Raw genomic sequence first — 19,269 nt, 5'->3', positions numbered from 1 at the left:
TAATTCAGCATTTTCAGTAATTTATTATGTAAGTGCTGGATTGTCACACTTAAAAGAGTTTTAATGTCATTGTTCTGGCATGCATTTAAATATTAAATTGCCTAGTTAGGAAAATTTATCTTCCAAATGCAGCAAGTTGTTCTCTTTTTTTACATAGAAAATGAGGCATCACTTTTTTTTAAAGAAAGTGATTCAAAATCTTGCCCATGTTTATCTCTTACTATTATCTCTTATTTGAAACTTTTCTCACTGAATGCCAACTGTTTAATCTCTGTGATTCTTTGCTTCCTGAAGAAGTCATAATTTTACACTTCAGCAGTTGCTTTCTGACTGTTATTGTGATACATTCAGTTTCAAACCTTAAAAGTTAGATCTTTTTGTTAACAAATGAAACGAGAAATTGAGTAAGGGATATTTATTTTTATTTTGTGATTAGATTTTTTTATCCCTTTATATTTATAAGTAAGGTGACAAACATTCATAACACTTCTTCCTCCTCTGATTTTCCCCATAATCACAACCTTGTGAGGTAGGTATGTGGTATTTATTTTAAGAATTTTGTTTATATTCATTCAAGGAATAAAAACTTTTTGTAAATACTACACATCTGACATTCATACAGCCTCAGGCCAAGAACTTTAGCCTTCAACAATTTAATTGCTGCAGGGACAAAGTTGTTCCCCCACAAATTTTACACTGCAGTTGATTTTGCCTATGGGTGTGTGTGGAACCTTGCTAGTTATGAACGGACAGAATTTGTGTAGTTTGGGAACTTAAAGAAAATGTTTTAAAAACAGATGACATACACAAATGTAAGCTGAAAGAGTGTTTACTGTTCTGTCACCTCTTACCTTGGTAAATCTGCTGAATGTACAGATTAATGCAAATTCTTCACTCATATATTTAAGTAGAAGAGTACAATTTCTACCAAAATTCCTACTGAAAGCAAAATTTACAGTTTTAATAGTGGTGCTTGCTTCTGAATTTTGACAAAACCTTTAACTGATCAACTTATTTTCCTGCTGTCTTTAACACAACAGATGTCTAAGCGGTATTTCTACAGCCATACTGTTTTAAAAATAAAAATGATTAGTTCACAAATTTCTTCATGTTTTAGAAGAAGTCTTATACGTCAGACGAAATATAGTTTCACAATATGTTTGATATAGTGACAGACTGTCCTGAAAACTAAAACACAATTCTGCAAATATGTATTGAGCTACTCAGGAGAAAAAGAAAATAAATAAAGACCAAAAAAACTCTACTGATTCTCAACATTTCCCTACTCTATGCCTGGAAGTTGAGTCATGGCAAATGGACTTCTTTTCTTTTTTAGTTTGAAAGGTTTCACTACTTATCCAAGTAGTTTCTTCAATTTTCTTCTTCCCTAATATATGTGATTCTTAAACCAAACCTACTCTCTTTTTTTGACAAACCTAACTGATATATCCATCTTTTCCAAAAACATGACTGTCGGACATAACCATCTTATAACTGAAGTCTGAATAACCAATTGTGAAAATAAGCTGCTTACAAAATCATTTTTTAAAATATGGTTTGACATTTTAGAAAGCTAGATATGAATACATAATTAAATAAAAAACATCACTTACTCTAAAACCAGCAAGAGATTTATTTTCTATTTTGTGTTAAAATCACATGCATAATTATAGAATATTTTATCATTAAAAAAATACTTTACAAACATGACAGTTTACCTGCAACTGCTATAAAATTTCTTGAAATATATATATAAAAAGTTGCTTTCAATAAAATAATAATAAAGCAACTATTTGTAAAAAAGGCAGTTATCCATATTTTTACTGATGCTCTGCATCGGAAAATAATGCATTTATACACTGATTAAATGGTCAACCTAACAGTTAGTTTAAAAGAAGTTGGATCCACTGCATATGCAATGGAAAATAATGCATAAAATAAAGATATGAATAAAACCCTCTACAGATCTGCAAATGATGGCACTGCAGAACATCTGAGAAGCCACAGTGCCAGGTTACAATTGGTGAATGCTATATTTTGCTTTCAAAGAGCCCGTAAAGCTGGATCACGATATTTTTTGTAGACTATGTATAATCACTGATGGTAATTCATCATTCATACTTGTACTAATCAGTAGGGTTTAGAGAATATGATCATTTAATTTCAACTCCCAGTCAGTTTATATAACAATTAAAATAATTATCTTTATGTATTTTGGTCACGGTTGTCATTCTGGAATATTGCCCCATAAGGATCACTGTTGATGCGTTTATACACAAAATGGAAGACCTGAGGCTGTGGTCGACTGTGCAGTTCAGCTTTGATTTTTTGGGGATAGGTATCTTCTGTCAGTTGTTGCCAAGTGTCATCAATAAAAAGAAACAGGCTAAAGTTCTCAGGATTATCCACTTTAAACTTCTCAGCACAGAGCTGACACACATCTTCTGTAGTAATATATGGCTTCACTAGCAATGTTTTTCCTGTGCAGCCACTGTTGATTTCCTGGAATGCAACTCGTAGGTAGTTCTGGGGAGGGGGAAAATATATGGAAAAAATTAAAATGTATACTCGGGAACAAAGCATCCAATGCTGCATTTTGCACCAGTACAAACAAGGGTATTATTATTGTTGTTGTTGTCATTGTCATCACTATCATCATCATCAAAGTAGGAAGATATTATTCAGAGTGGTGTTGCATAATATTAATATGCAAATGAGCATTGCAAAGACTCTGAGGGAACATATGTTGGGTTCAGGAAAAAAAAAAAAGAGGTGGAAGGAAGGAGTTGATAAAGAAGTGAGGAAAGAAATGCAAAGTATGCATGCTAGAATACAATTTGCCCTTATAATACAGGTAATCCTCACTTAACAGCCCTAACTGGGACTGAAATTTCCATCAGTGTGCAATGTGGTTAATAAGAAAAATATCACATGATCTCACTCCTTGGTATTGGCGGTTTTGATAGTCCTAGTTGCAGTCATTAGGCCAAGACTTAGGATAAGACCACATGCATCTCTTGTATGTTTTTTGTAAGTTGAGTGAAATCTTTCTCCCCATTTTTAATTCTGAATGTAACTGATATGTTGTATTTGATTTTTTCAAAGGAAGGGTTGCTTAACTAACGTCAGCCAGAGGAAATAATCTGTACTGTGCTCTGCGCTCTATAACACCAATCTTCTATCTTGTCCTAAACAGGAAAATATCATTTTCTGGGAAACATAAATGATACCTGAAAATCATCAACAGATGGGATTGTTCTGTTTGTTGTTCTCCGCTTATGCCACTGCCTGAGAGTATTTCTGGCCTCTGAACACAACAGCCTGGCTGCTTGCTCTTCTTGGAAATTCTTAATTAAGGACAGTGCTCCATATGCACTTGTCAAATAGTAGCCTCCTGTGAAAATTACAAGGAGAGAAGTCATTATTAATGAATTGGTTACATGTGAAGGAATAAATCTAAACCATATCCATAATTTCCATGAAATATTAATTTGGAAGAAACTGAAATAAAATAATTTGGCAGTTATTTGGAAACCTGTCAGAGTCCTGAGATTTCTCAGAAATCTGTTAGGGATTCTCAGTGAGGAGTCCTCTTTATTGGGTATTTATCTACTATGTTTTCCACTATAGCACAGCACTGTAAAAAATAATAGTATATTATTTATTTAGACTCTAGCGAGGTTTAAGAGATCTGTTGAAATGTCACGAATACCGAAGATACATGTTTAAATCTTCTACAAAGGAGAGAAGTTTTGCAGCAGAAATGCTCACATAGAAAAAGATCTTTACAAAAAGGAGGCTTCAAAATAGTTATGCCAATGGCGAATTAAAACTTTTCTGTTCCTTTAGTTTCTATCTTCATCTATTGTTAGCTATGCACAAATACAGCAGGTAAATCAGAAGCTTTACATTATCACTTAAAAGCAGGGATGACTAAATTGAGAGTCTATGACCCACATAAAGTCTCTGGCAGAGTGTGGTGGGAGCTTGCTTTTCACTTGATCAGTTTGAATTTCGCTAGGAGTAAAACCAGATCGATTTAGTGATTAAGATGCTGGACTAGGAATGGTGGAACTTGAGCTCTAAGTCTCTCCTTCAGTATGAAAGGTAGCTGGATAACTTTGGGACAGTCACTCCCTCTAAGCCAGGGGTCTTCAAACTTGACAGCTTTAAGACTTGTGGACTTCAGCTCCCAGAATTCCTCTTCCAGTCATGTTAGCTCAGGAATTCTGGAAGTTGAAGTCCACAAGTCTTAAACATTTGAAGACCCTTGCTCTAAGCTCTAGGAAGAAGGCAACGGCGCTTCTCAAACTGCTGTCTAGAAAACTGAATTGATTTATCTAAGGCAGTAGCATTTTTAAAGACTGTTTCAAAGCCAAAAAGAAAAAAAAATTAGAGTGGGGGGAAGTAAAAGAGATGAATCAGATCTTTTCTTTCTAAATGAGAAAGGTTAAAAAGCACTACAAACCATATTGGGAACAAAACATAGCAATCTGTGGGGGAGAGAGAGGATGTATATGTGCAAGAGTAATATATCCACGTGCATATACGTGCTACTGTATGCATTCACACATACGTTTGTGTGCAGCTGAAGGTGTAGCCCTGAGGAATGTCCTCAGGAATTATCAAGTGACTGGAGTTTGGGGTCATTTCTCTCAACCCCTCTAAGTATGGTGCTCTTTCAACAGAAAGAGAATTATGCCTGCCTCTCCTCAGCCACCAAGGTTTTGGGAGAGAGAAAGACTGAAAGAGTAGCAAATCCAGCCTCTTGGCAAGCAGCTGAGTCGAAGTTGTTTTTGTTTTCTCCCCGGGAAAGAGAAGTTTCTTTCCAGATTTAACTGCTTTGGCATTCTTTTCTTTTCATCTGTCTTGGGACTGGAGGGAAAGAGTCTCTGGAATGTTTTTCTCTGTTCCAGACTCATGCTGGATCAAATCATGGAAAGCGTAGAAATCTAAAGAAATAGTTCCTTAGAATGGAAGACATACTCTAGGCCCTATTTAAAATGCAAGTATCTCCTGAAAATGCTTGCAATTACTTGAATGCTACTTATTCCCAACAGAAGAGTAAACATATATTTATAGAGAATAGGGTTTTATATGTTTATATGGTTTTCTCCTAGAGGTTATGCACATGCTAAGACAAATACGGTTTTGTCTACATTAATACAGACTGGAGAGAGACACTACTCATGTTTCTTTCTCACAACATGCCTGTTCTGACAAAATCATCGACCTGTATATCTAAAGGGTAACATACAAAAAGCTGAAAAAGCAGTAAAAGAAGTAGCAGCCTCACTGTTGGAAGACACTAATACAATGCACTGGTTCAAAGACCCAGCTATGACTGAGATCATCCTAAATTAGAAACTCTTCTCTGCCGTTTCTCTCAGCCCTCCTTTTCACTTTAAAGCAGCTGTATCTTTTCCTGAGACCAGGGAACTCCAAATCAAGTATTAAATCAATAGAATCTGCATGTAGACTGGGAGAAAATCTCTGCACAGGACCAGTTGTGCCTATATGCAAAAATCCACTCAGGGAATATAATAATGCCTGTGACAGGGCTGCAAGAACATGAATGCAGCACATTGTTGGGGAGGCATAACTTAGGACATTTGTGTGTTCTGCCTGGAGTTCACACACATTGGGGAGAGTAAGAAGAATCTCTGCATGGGATATGAACAATTGGCTTGGGTTACTTGTGGGACTACCTCTCCCAAGGATATCTGTTCATCCCACTAGATTAGATAGGGTGAGTATGTTCCAGTTCCCTCCTTCAATGCTGCAATTTAACTTGGAGGCATGTCTTCTCAGTGGCTGCCCCAGGCCTTTGGAACAATCTCCCACCAGAAATCAGTGGGATCCCCTACTTTTTTAGACTTTGGGAGATATATGAAGACCTAGCTTTCCCCTAAGCATTGGTCTAACATGGGGGCTTGAACTGTGAGAAGGTTTGGTCTAGCTCGGGGTGGTGGGGGTGGTGGTATGTTTTTAATTATATTTTATGGATTGTTGAGAGCTATCTCATTTATGAGATAGGTGGCCATATAAATCCTATAAATAAATAAAAGTCTTGAAAAAAATAAAGAATACTGGAATTGAAAAAAAAAAAGAATAACAAGGAATACTTCCTTAATGGCCTTTTAATATCACTCCTGTTTATTTTGAGTATGAAATTTTCAGGATTATGTCTCTTGAACAAACCTAAGGTTTCTAATGCCAACTTTTGATTAGTGGAAGACAAATACTAGTGAACTCTCTTCAGTGCTGTTGTTGACACTCCTCCTCCTCCACAGAACACCTCCCCAGTGTCCCCCAGTTTTGCGAAGACTGAGTGCCAAAGTCCGGGACTCATCACCTAATCTAGATCCCTGACCGGAATGGAACCTCACCAGACGGAAAGAAATGGGTGGGGCTGGATGCTCTTCAGAGCTCACAGAGAACGGGTGTATCAGATAAGTACCAATGCCCTTTCTCCCATGAGCTGTTCAGAGCATCCAGAAGTGGGACATACCAAAGCTTGGCCTGTCCTTAGGGAGGGACTCCATCTGGATCGAAATCCACTCATAAACTCTATGGACCCTCTGCAGGACTCTTCTGTCAAATGAATTGTCTGCTGAGGCGTAGACATCAATTTTATAATTTCTGACAAAGGGCGATGGTGAAGCCCAAGTCGCCGCTCTGCAGATTTCGTCTATGGAAGCCCGAGTGGCCCATGCTGCTGATGTTGCTGCACTCCTTGTCGAGTGGGCTGTAATGCCCTTAGGAACTGAGATGGACTGGCATTTGTAACTTTTAGCTATGGTGGCTCTCAGCCATCTACCAATGGTTGTCGACGACACCCTGTGTCCTAAAGTGGATGGGTTGAAGGATAGGAATAGAGCTTCAGATTTTTGAAATGCCGCCGTGCGGTCTAGATAGATGCTTAATGCCCTTTGAACGTCAAGTCGATGCCATTGATGCTCCAGTCTATGAGATGGTTTAGGACAAAAATTTGGAAGCACCAACTCCTGCGCTCTGTGGAAGGCTGAATTTACTTTAGGGATGAATGATGGATCCAATCTGAGAACCACTCTGTCCGCATGAAACACGCACGGGTCCTTTCTCATCGACAATGCTGCCAACTCGGAAATCCTCCTTGCTGATGTGATCGCAATTAAGAAGAACACCTTATATGTCAGGAATTTGAGACTAGCGGTTCTTAAAGGCTCGAATGGGCCAGTTGTAAGTGCGGTTAACACCTTGTTGAGCTCCCAAGTGGGATAGTGGTGAATTACAGGAGGTCGTAAGTTTACAGCACCCTTAAGAAAGCTGCGGACATGTGGATGGTGCGGTATGGAACGAAGGTCACCCCAGGATATCACCGAGGCTAAGGCCGCCACCTGTCTGCGTAAAGTATTTGGAGACAGGCCCTTGGTCAACCCCTCCTGTAAAAAGTCCAATAATTGTCCTATTGTTGGGTCGATCTTAGACCCCCGGCACCAGCGACAGAAAGCGGACCACGTGGCCTCGTATATACGATTTGTTGAGGACCGTCTGGATGCTTGTATGGTGGCAATGGCATCCTCTGGAATCTGTTGGGTCCTTAAATGGCTCCACTTAACCTCCATACGGCTAGGCTGAGCCATTGTGGGTCCGGGTGAAGTACCGTCCCTTGCGAGAGGGAAACCCTCGACGGTGGAATTTTCCAAGGTTGTTCTCTCGACAGGTCCTGTAAGTCCGCGAACCACATTCGCCTGGCCCAGTAAGAGGCAACTAATATCAATTCCGCTCGTTCCTCCAATAACTTCTGGATCAACCTGGGTATTACAGGGAGTGGAGGAAACGCATATAGAAGTCCGGGAGGCCACTGACATCGCAGAGCATTGACGGCCTCCGCCCCCTGAGTCGGGTACCTTGAAATATACCGGGGCAATTGGGCGTTGAGGGGAGAGGAAAATAGATCGATCACCAGTTGCCCAAACCTCCGCACTGCTTCCTGGAAGAGAGACAGGTGTAGGCGCCACTCTGCCAGATCTATCGAGGCCCTGCTGAACCAGTCCGCTTGTGTGTTTTAGGCCCCTGCTATGTGCTCTGCCTTGAGCGACAACAGATTGGCCTCGCCCCACTTGAACAACCTGGCCGTCTCCAGCATCAGAAGTTTGGAGTGGGTACCCCCCTGTCTGTTTACGTGGGCCTTGGTTGTGATATTGTCTGTCAAGACCAGAATGTGGCATGATTGGAAAAGGGGTAGAAAACTGTGTAACACCAGATGAACTGCTCGCAGCTCCAACAGGTTGATGCTTTGTGATTGTTCGGAAATAGTCCAAATTCCCTGCGCAGTGTGGGATTGGAAGTGAGCTCCCCATCCTACCAGGCTGGCATCGGTTGTGATCGTTGCCCTGCAAGGTTCCTTGAAAGGACACCCCTTTTTTATCATGTTTTCTGACCACCAGCGGAGTGATCGGAGAACATTGTGCGGTACCTTTATCCGGACGTTGGAAGTGGCTCTTCCAGATCGCTGGAAAGGTAGCAGGAACCATTGCAGATCTCTAGAATGGAATCGAGCCCAAGGCACAATGGAAATACAAGAAATCAGTTTCCCTAACAGTTGAGACAGCAATGCCAGGGAAACCCTCTTTAAGGCTCTGATCTCTTTGGCCAAAGACTGGATACTCTTCAACCTGTCCTGAGAGAGAAAAACCTTGCCCTCCACGGTATCTATCACTGCCCCTAAATGAACTAACCTAGTTGAAGGGATCAAATGGCTTTTATCCCAATTTATGGAAAAGCCGTGACCTTGAAGGGTCTCCAGAGTAATCTTGGTATCCAAATTTGCTTGATGTCTGGAAGATGACAAAATTAAAATATCATCCAGATAACATTGTAAACGAATAGATTTGATCCTGAGGAAGGCAGCCAAAGCCGCTAGAACCTTGGTAAAAGTCCTAGGGGCCGAAGTCAGACCGAATGGTAGAGCGATATATTCGTAGTGCCGATCACAATAGCAAAATCTAAGGTATTTGTAGTGAGCAGGTCTAATTGGTATATGTAGATAAGCCTCTGTCAGATCTATAGAGGTCAGGACATCGTTCTCTCTGATGCTGAGCAGAATGGACTGGAGAGTAGTCATTTTGAATTTTTGATAAACCAATGATCTGTTCAGACGTTGAGGTCCAGAATTGCCCTCCAGCCCCCCAAACTCTTTGGGACCACAAACAATAGAGAGTAACAGCCTTGACCCCGTTGTTCAGATGGGACCTCTCTAATGGCCCGAATATGCAGAAGATGATTGATAGCCTCCTGCATCAACGGTCCCTTAATGGGGTCCGTGGACCTAGGGCTCCTAATGAAAAAGTTCGGAGGGGAGGATTGAAACTCTAGCACCAAACCAAACCTAACAGAGTCCCTGACCCTCGCATCAGTGGTGGAGCTGTCCCATTGATCAGCAAACAATTTTAGCCACCCTCCAATGGGAGCTGCTGTCAAGGACTCACTTGAGGCGACGAAAAAATCGGCCTCCGGTACCTCTGGGGTTTCTTCTGTTTTGGCCTCCCCGCTGACCTCTGTCGGAAGATTCTGACCTATCTTCTCTAAAACTGGGTCTGTAGTCTGATGTTCTTTACGATCTGGGAACGTATGGGCCTTGATAGTAGGTCCGAAAGGAACCCCTTCGAAAAGACTGGGGCGTTCTGTTTTCAGACCTCCGAAAAAGAGGGGGAAGCACTTTCTTCTTCTTTCTATTCTCAATAAGCAGGGGCTCCAAGACACTGCCAAATAATTTATCCCCCGATATTGGGGCTGATGCCAGCTTGCATTTATGCTTGGTATCCGGATGCCAATGTCTGAGCCATAGCAGTCTCCGTGCTGATACATGAGATGCTATGGCTCTAGACGAGAATTTGACTGTATTAAATGTGGCGTCGGCGGAGAATTCTGCCGCTGCAATAATCTTAGCAATGTCCTGGTGGACTCTGACATTTGATGCCGGCAATATATCTCTCAAGTGGAAGAGCCATCATAGGGAGGACCGTGTAAAAAAGGATGCAGCTGTAGCTGCCCTAATGGCCCAGGCGTCAGAAACATGCGCCCTACGGAGTGCCAACTCTGCTCTCTTTTCCTCCGGTCTCAGGACTTCCTCGGCCTTGTTGGGAAAGGTTGAAGAAGAGGCCAGTGCCACAATGGGCTCATCCACCTCCGGCGTTTTGAGAAAATTTGAAAACTCTGGTGCCAAATTATAATATCGTTTATCGTACCCTGTTGAGGCTGGGTAGGATGCTGCTGATGCCCATTGATTTTGTACTAATTCAGCAAACATACGAGGGACAAGAATAGTTTCTGCCTCATTAGCGGTTGTGAGAATATTAGATCCTCGGTTTCGTCCTGAGACCCTGTTGACAATGGATGAGGGCTTGTTGTGCCTAGTTTAGCGGTGTTCTTTGCTTTGAACAGTAAAGATTTAAAGAGGTGTGGATGAAAAAGGCCAGAAAAGGTAGGTTGGTCCAGAATGAGGCCTTCGTCATCCGACATTCCTCATTCTAGTGGGTCAGCGTCTGACAACCCCAAGTCCATCTGATGGATCGACCCCACCTCCATGGGAACATCCTGGTCATCTAATTCCACCTCCTCCCGAAGATCCTGGACTGGTATGTCAGGGATATTGGGGAATACCTGAGTTTGATGATGTCCCATATGCGCAAAGGATTGAGCAGACAGGGATCCTGCTTCCGAAGTAGCCAAAAAGTGTCTGGTCTGGATGGATTGCTGAACTTCAGCTGCAATGCCCTTTTGTATGGCCATCTCCATCCATTGCCTCATTTCGATGGGAATAGTCTCAGGTAATCCCTCCTCCTGTCTTAAACCGGCGGCCATAGGGGTAAAGGTTGCCTCTGGGATTCACCGGGCAGTGCTCATTGGAGGAGATATGCCTATGGGAGGCTGTCCAGAAATAGCCTGTCTGGGCTGGGTGACTGACTCTCCAAAATGTCAGACAAGTGATCCTGTAAAGAGAAGTGAGCCGCGGCTGCGAGCGTTCCGGCAAGATCGCAAAGATAAGACGATCAGGGAATTAGATAGGCTAATTGCCTGAAGCGGCCGTCTCAGACTGCCTGCGAAGTGGCAGGCTCCGCCAGTCACAAAGAGCTGCTCTCAACTGATTGGGGGAATAACCTAATAGAGCCACAAGCCTTGAAATCGCCAGATTAATAGGGGGGGAAATTTGCAAGCCGAATTAACCCAAGAGCAAGCCTGAATCTTGACTAGCTGAATCAGAAACCGTTCCAGTCAGGGAGTGCACAACCTCTTACCACAAAGGCTGAGCTAAAACTGGGGGACGCTGAGGAGGAGTCCCGTGGAGGAGGAGGAGCGTCCCGGAGTTTTAAGCCCAGCCTTTCCAGAAGAGACTGAAGCACCTCCCACTTCTGGATGCTCTGAACAGCTCATGGGAGAAAGATCAATATTCAAATACCAATGTCTACATCATCTAACCATGGCAACTTCTGGCACCCAGGCTATTCTGTAGACTTTCCTGGCTTCCAAAATGGAAATGCAAATCTGAAGTAATTCACTTCTATAATACAGGAGGATAATTTTTAATTGACACTCAAAAATATAAATATGAAAAAAACCCTTTCCCACATTGCTGAAATGCAATAAGGAAGACTTTCAGGAACACAACTGGATATCACAAGAGATATAGCTTGTTTGCTTTGTTGTGAGGAAAGTCACATGGAATCAGACTTGTTGTTCAAGCAATATGTGTTAACATACTGTAGCTATTATAATCTAAATTAACAGGCTAACAGATTTTCCAGTTTCCAAGTATACACATACAGACACATAGACACACACTTCATTGATTAAAAAATGCCCTCCTTTTACTTCTCATAGCATTTGGAAAAATACTTTTAATTTTATTTGGTTTGGTTATCTCTGTTTTGTTTTGTTTTGTTTTGTGGGGCTTTTTTGATAAGTAGTTGGTAACAAGTTAGAAGCCTTGGCATACTTTTCAAGTTTCTCTATTTAGACATACTATTAGTAATCACATTCCTGGGAGACAAGTCATCATCCTGAAAGTTTCAAGGACATTACCTTCTCCATGCAGCAAGGATGGGTCCAGCAGTTCCATCATGTACTCAATTTCAGCATCTAACTCCAGCATATCACACTGAGCCACAACATAGGTTAGCACTGGCAAAAAGTCATCAGCCCCATACATTCTCCCTAGGGAAAGGATAGGAAATGTAGAGAGGCAGGACACAAACAATAGCAGAATTAATTGCCAGATCTTTTTGCTGTTCTCCATTATAAAAACTGTGCTCTCCATTTTCATTTTTATCCATGACAACATTCAGATACCTATAATACTGTCACTGAATACATTCTGGGGTTTATAGGAACTCATGGAGCTTTTGGATGCAGCCTTAACTTTGCTTATAAAGTAGGAATTTATTCTGATATCGTTTAGATGCTCTCAATACCCATGTCTCAACAGAGTTCCTTAAGGAATGGAAGCAGGATATAATACAGAACCAATACATTAAGAATAAATAGCTCAAAATTTTAAGCAAATTATCTCCTATTCACATATTGAAACACTTCATGAATCAAACCACTGATCCATACAAATTTGACAACCTGATATTGTAAGGTCCTGATTAGCTTCATAGCCTTCTATTAACTAATTTTAGAAGTTGGCTCATCCTAACTCTTCATGTTATTGGAGTGTATGAAAGTAGATTTCAAAATCACCAATACATGATTTTAATGCTTTATTTTTGCTGATTTTACTTAGGATTTTTGACTGGTAAAAGAGGAGTAGTATCTCTGGAAACAATTGATTAAAAAACCTACATTTTTTTATATCAAAGAATCTCATTCATCCATTCATGTTAGTAAATATCCTCAAAAGTTTTCAAGTAATTAAACTCCATAACATAATTCTTGCACTATCAGGACTGGAAAATGGGTCAGTTTGGGACTTATCTGCTAAGATGTTATATCACATATGGAGATACCAAAGAATCTAAGCTATTATTAACCATCCCATATAAAAATAGTTGACTTTTGCATTTAGCACTTTGTAACACCCTTCAACACCCTACAGTAACACAACAGCAGCAATTACAATGGTGTTTATTGAATGAATATACGGGTTGGACTGAATATAGAAGTGGGAGCATAACTGCAATTTCCAAAGAAGCACAGAATATTGCATATGTTTATTTTGTTATTTTGACTCTCAAAAAATTATTTTGGTGCTTAAAAACAATGTGAGTTGGCACAAATATGAACAGCCTTTCTCATACAACACTGATACATCATTTAAATTCAGACCAATAAGCATCTTTATAATTGCCTCTATAAAGTATTAACCAAAGGAAATCTGAAGCATGGTTAATGACAACTAAAATTCTTATTTTTCCCCAACACATTCAACATATCTAGCTCAATTCTAACAGAAATCTGATACAGTCTGAATTGCATCAAGATTTGGAAAAAAGTATGTCACCTTACCTCATCTGAAGCCAAAATTTAGACTGTCTAAAATACTATAGCAGTGTATGATATTACAATATATCAAAAGTAAAGAAAATGTGAGGGTTTTTTGGCAGATGAAATGGTTCTCATTTTGCAGAAACATCTCTGAATAACTTAAAACTCTTTGGCCAAATCTAACATTTACCTGAATTGTTTTCCATCGCAGTGTAAATCAGTTTGCATACTCTTAGTAGCAACATAACTTTCTTTTCAGGAGAGTACATTTTCTGCATTGCCATGAATTTGACTTTAATCTTTTCAACATCTACGAAATCTGGTGTTGGGACGAAAACACCCAGCTCCTGAGGATTTCGCTGCCGGACAAGTTGAAGATTTTCTTTCAACTGTTTCCATGAGCCATCAGCTGTGTGGAATTCTTTCAACATCATCTCGATGTGGTCCTTGAGGGGTTTCAAGATGCATTTATGCATGGCCTTCTCTAATACCACATCTAAAAAAGACAAACAATCTAAGAACAATATCTGGCAAAGAAGCTGATTTTTGTTTCCCCGTAAAAGGGGGAAAAAAGTAATTTCTTGGTCTAGGAAAATAATTTCATTAAATTTCTAAAATGATTTTAATGTTAAAAACACTTTTCCAGGTGGTTTCCAATAGGAAAAAAATGGCAATTGTCATATTTATTCATATTAATTAGGAAAGACAAAACTGTAAAATAAAAACCTGTTCATTATCAATCTGTCATAAAATGAACAGATTTTTCCTGAATCCCAGAACTATAGAAGTTTAACAAATCTGAATATTTTCTTACAACTTGGAGATGGTTCAGAATGAAGCTCTCAAAAGAAAAATCATACTCTTGCCTTATGTAGTATTTTCGGTTTTAGAGAAAAAACAAAATTACTTCCATTTGGAAGAAAAATTTTCCTGGCTGACTTAGTAATATATAAAGATTTAAATCTTCAGCTAAAAATATAATTATTGGGAAACTTCTGGTTCTGAAGCATGATATTAAAGCTCTATAAGTACAACAATCCAGACTTAATATATTTTGTCAACCTTACCTTGTAAGCTTGTGAGAAATTCTTAATTACTTTACCATAAAATTATGTGGTTTCTCAAGATCATTTGTGTACCCTACCTTTTTGTTATCTGCAAATGATCAGCATTTCCTCCATCCCTTCATCTAACTAATTAATAAAAATGCTGATGAGTAGAGGTCCCAAGAATGAACCTTGTGACAACCCACTCAATATCACTCTCCAGATTTAATGAGGAGTCTGGAGCACTTTCTGAAAATTATCTTTAAGCCAAACCCTCCACTTTTTCTTTCGGAAGTTAGGGATATTTAGTCTCATTCAGATATTCGGACTGAATGAGGGCATATTGGACACAAGATTTAAAGTCTATGGCACAAGATTTGCATTCATTTGGAGTTAGAGAGATTGCCTGACCATCTGTCTATCAATCCAACTGATTAATTCTGCTCTTTGATTTTGCTTGTCATAATATAATACTCAACTAGAAAACTAGATACTCCATAAATGACTGGTCCTTATTTTGGGCTCCAGGAAATACCAAGTTCATTTTTGAAAACACCTAATTTAAACCACATCCTTAACATTAATTGCTACATTATATCTCCATTATTTTCTTGCTCTCTTCACATACAGAAAATATCCTAAAGTCATTGACAATTGAGCAGCCAATAAGTTCGTTATTATTGTGGTTGGTTGCACAATGCAATCAGCCAGGTGTTCAGACTTATTTTGGTGTTTTTAATCCATATTGTTGCACAGTCAGTCAGATATTTAGACTGGAATTGGCATTTTTATTCACCTATAGAGTCCTTTCCAAGGACTTGACATAGACTGATGTTGATGTTGGATGATGTTAAAGGTATTGTCACAGGATATAAGCTGTCCTGAGTAAAGCAGTCTTTTGTAATTGATTTATGGTGATTATTATCACTTATTTTCAGAGTAATGGATAATTATGCATAAAACCACTAACCTATTTTTTAAAAAAGTAACCATTTGAAAAGCTGAAAGTGCTGGTGGAGAAACAACAAACATCAATTATAAATATGAAGTTTTTTTATAAAAAAATTCTTAGTAAAATGAACATTATATTCCAGGGAGTGGAGAAGGACATTGGTGATAATGCAGGAAACCACAGCTGAGAATATGATACACAAGCTACATATCTGGGGGTTGTGTTAGACTGAAAAAAAGCTTGGCCTCTCTCTCTTTCTACATTGAAAGACAAAGCCAATCAGCAACAAAGTCACTGCCATACACCCACACAAGCATCAACATTGATTTTTTTTCTCCAAAAGGAGGAAATGGTGTAAACATCTTTTATTTTGACAGACTATCCATCCTTTCCTCCCACACTTTCCAACCAGTTGGAATCTCTGAATAAACTGCAACACTGTTTTCCAGAGACACTATGTATTGTGTATACAGACAGTCAATATTTGTAACCTTGAATGACAGTTTGTATACCTCAGCACTAACCAAAAAGGAGTAGTTTATCACTTGCATATAACTTCACTCCCTCTGAATATTATTTTTCCACAATTCCTGACACTTCATCCCAATGAGGGGTTATTTTTTCTGATTCTCCTTTAGCAAGTGAAGAGCAGTGATGCATATGGCAACAACAAAGATGCTTATCAATTCAGTTTAAATGTGTTAGTTTGAGGGGGAAACCATTTTTGTAGAATTTCTGGAAATTTTACAAAAGTTACTTGGCAGATGATACATGGAAGGGGTTGGAGGAGAAAGGGGGGATTCCTTGGGGCCAAGGTTACTAGTTTGGACTAGTATTTCAGGTGTCTGAAGGCAGTTATGTGAAATGGATATGTGAAGTTGATTTATGAGCCACATTACAATTCTTTCTAAAAAGGATTCTTTTCCTGTTCATCTAATTAATCATAATAGATTGCTCAAAAATGTATCTCAAACAACTAATGATAGTGGCAGGCCACTATCAATCTAAACACACACACACACACACACACACACACACACACACACACACCTGTCCCAAAAAATCCAGTGTGATGCTAGTCTTGAAAAAAATCCCTGAGGTGATTAACTAAACTGGGGGCCTGTGGCCTGGGTGCATCACGCACAGGACACACTCTGCGAAGGGGAAAAAACGTTGCAATACGTCACATAACAGCATCATGATGCCACCCGTGAACTAAACAAACATTGATAAGGAGTTACATTCTAATTGTCCTGAAGAAAAATTTCAAAAACTACTCCAATGAAAACTCATTTGCAAATTTTGGTTGAGAAATGCATTAACACAAATAAAGCAAAGGAGGAGGAGGAAGAGGAGAAGGAGGAGGAGGAGGAGGAGGAGGAGGAGGAGGAGGAGGAGGAGGAGGAGGAGGAGGAGAAGAGAAGAAGAAGAAGAAGAAGAAGAAGAAGAAGAAGAAGAAGAAGAAGAAGAAGAAGAAGAAGAAGAGGAGGAGGAGGAGGAGGAGGAGGAGGAGGAGGAGGAGGAGGAGGAGGAGGAGGAGGAGGAGGAGGAGGAGGAGGAGGAGGAGGAGGAGGAGGAGGAGGAGGAGGAGGATACATTTCTAAGAAAAATGAGACAAGCAAAACATTTAAGGGTTGCTATGTGGCCCTCAGTACTGTATCATGCTAAAAACACATAACAATTATTTTCTCAGCACTTTAAAAGCAGAGTATCAGCAAAAGAGGTAGTTGAACAATTAAATGACTAAGTCCTGGAAACTGAGAAGTACTTTAAATAACTCCATTAACTTCCATTATTTGCTAGGCACATGATCATGTCTTGAATCAGCTTTTTGCAGAGAGGTTTTCTGAAGAGCCAAATTCAAAATACAATTACAAAATTCAAATACAAGAAATGAAACTTTAGGATATTTAACAAATCAGCCATTCGAACTTAATGAAACATATCCAAACAGAATAAAGAAAAGATCCTCAAGTTCCAGTAACAGATCTCAGAGCATTCAACGGCAATATTGCCAATGACTAGCAAAAACTGAGTCTTGCAGTTATTATTTTCTTTAATGGTATTACTCTGATTTTAGTGGAAAGTGTCAAATCCATTTTCCCCTACCCTTCAATTTGCTCTACATGAAATCTCATGTGTTTCTCAGTGATGATCTCTGGCTTAAAAGATTATCCAAATCTGGTTTTGAATTGATAAAGTTGTTTATAGACAGTCTGAGCCTGCACAAGTACAATGTTGCATTTTCCAGAGATTATGTTTAGGTCTGTGGCTACAAATATTTTTAATCACCAAACAATTCTTTTGCGCTTTATCACATGGGCAATTCTTAATTAACTAGAGTTACTTGAAGCCTCTGCTTAGGCAATTAGCCACTTCAAAGAGGAAGTGTTTAAATAGTATGAATAGCTTTCCTTTGACTTCTGGAATGTCCATCTGCTTCCTGTAGAAAAACACTCTTTTGCAATCTTTTAAGGCACAACACGTTAATGAAAACAAATATTTGTGTGAACTTTTGTCCTAAAAGAACCTCATTTCACTTTATTTATTTACTAAAATTTACTCTTACAATTCATAATATAGTTTAATCAATTAAAAATAAAACACCAGTGGTGATATCCGGCTTTCACTCTTACTATTGTAGAAAGTTAGCACCCACCCCTAGAAGAATGAAATATTTTGAGAAATATTCAAAAGGAAGAATATATTTCTCTAAATGAGAAATGGAGATACATGTTTTTTAGAGGCAGGAAGCAGACTCACTCTTAATAGCCCTCACCTTTCTTAATAGCTCTCAGCAGACGTCAGCACTTAAGAGATAAAGAGATAGATAGCTTTATTCATAAGCAAATACCTTCACCCAAGATCCAACAAAGGTAGGATTAGCCCTCAGCCACAATAGGAATTGCCCAGTGCCCTGTCAACTTGCAAAGATTCCCTGAACTGCTTTCGAGTTGCCATGGGCAAGGGGTGTGGGAGAGTGAACTTTGCAGCTGCATCAAAGAGCTGGTATCTTAGTCAAAACAAGGCACATTCCACTCAATACAGCAAGGTCATCTCCATGGGAATCCACAGTGGCCGGAGGGAGTGACTTTTACAACCTGCAAAATTGCTTTGGTGGGGAATGTGACTGATGACACGTATTGTGGGGAGGGGGAAACATGGTCAGAGGCAAAGCACAAATTAACTGAGGTCAGAGTTGGCTTCACCTGATCCATGCTGGCATGAAGCTCCTAATAAAAAACTGGATTTCTTTTGAAGCTTGGCTTGAGGCTCATGATTTAATTAGGGCATCTGTTAGAACCCTGACACGCCCCTTCACTGCACCATCCTCAGAAACTTCAACCAAACTTAACCCAGACAAACTACTGGGATTTGTACGTGGCCCCAAGGGAGTCTGACAACAGCCAATAGAATACATGTTCTTGCACAGGAACAGGAGGTTCAAGTGCAAAGCCTGAGAGAAGGTATAAATAACCCCCTACTCTCAACTCCATGTGGTCAACTGCACCAGAACTACAAACATGTGGTTCTGTTCCTCAATAAATGGACCCTCTTTCCAATCAGTCTCCATTTTTTCTCCAGTGCTTTTCTCCCAGCTTGGAACTGAGATAGGATGAACATTCCATGGAGCATCACAGAACCCAATTATAAAATGACACCCACCAATTTAAACGATGAATTGGTTAGGTGATTGAATAAGTAACTGCTTAAATCATTTAAGTCAGGGGTCCCCAACCACCGGGCCGTGGACCGGTACTGGTCCAGGATCACTTTGCACCGGCTGCAAAGAAAATAAAA

The 19,269-nt window shown here is 39.7% G+C and overlaps 1 protein-coding gene across 4 annotated transcripts in view; it reads right to left on the bottom strand.

Annotated features, from left to right (window-relative positions):
* Window positions 1-400: 400 nt before the first annotated feature.
* RIN2 (Ras and Rab interactor 2) overlaps window positions 401-19,269 on the bottom strand; it is a 78,388-nt gene continuing 59,519 nt past the window's right edge. For all 4 annotated transcript variants that reach the window (XM_087961075.1, XM_087961078.1, XM_087961077.1 and 1 more), the window contains 4 exons: window positions 13,661-13,966; window positions 12,067-12,198; window positions 3,231-3,394; window positions 401-2,526 (listed from right to left, as the gene is read on the bottom strand). In XM_087961075.1, the coding sequence (XP_087817201.1) occupies window positions 2,206-2,526; window positions 3,231-3,394; window positions 12,067-12,198; window positions 13,661-13,966 (923 nt within the window). In that variant the 3' untranslated portion in view covers window positions 401-2,205. The remainder of the gene's footprint in view (window positions 2,527-3,230; window positions 3,395-12,066; window positions 12,199-13,660; window positions 13,967-19,269) is intronic.

Source organism: Notechis scutatus, chromosome 3, assembly GCF_049901735.1.
Source record: "Notechis scutatus isolate UNSWTSFEM ecotype Mainland chromosome 3, rNotScu1.2, whole genome shotgun sequence".
Classification (NCBI taxonomy): Eukaryota; Metazoa; Chordata; class Lepidosauria; order Squamata; family Elapidae; genus Notechis; species Notechis scutatus.
The sequence above is the reverse complement of the archived record's forward strand: the minus strand, read 5'-3'. Positions and strand labels throughout refer to the sequence as shown.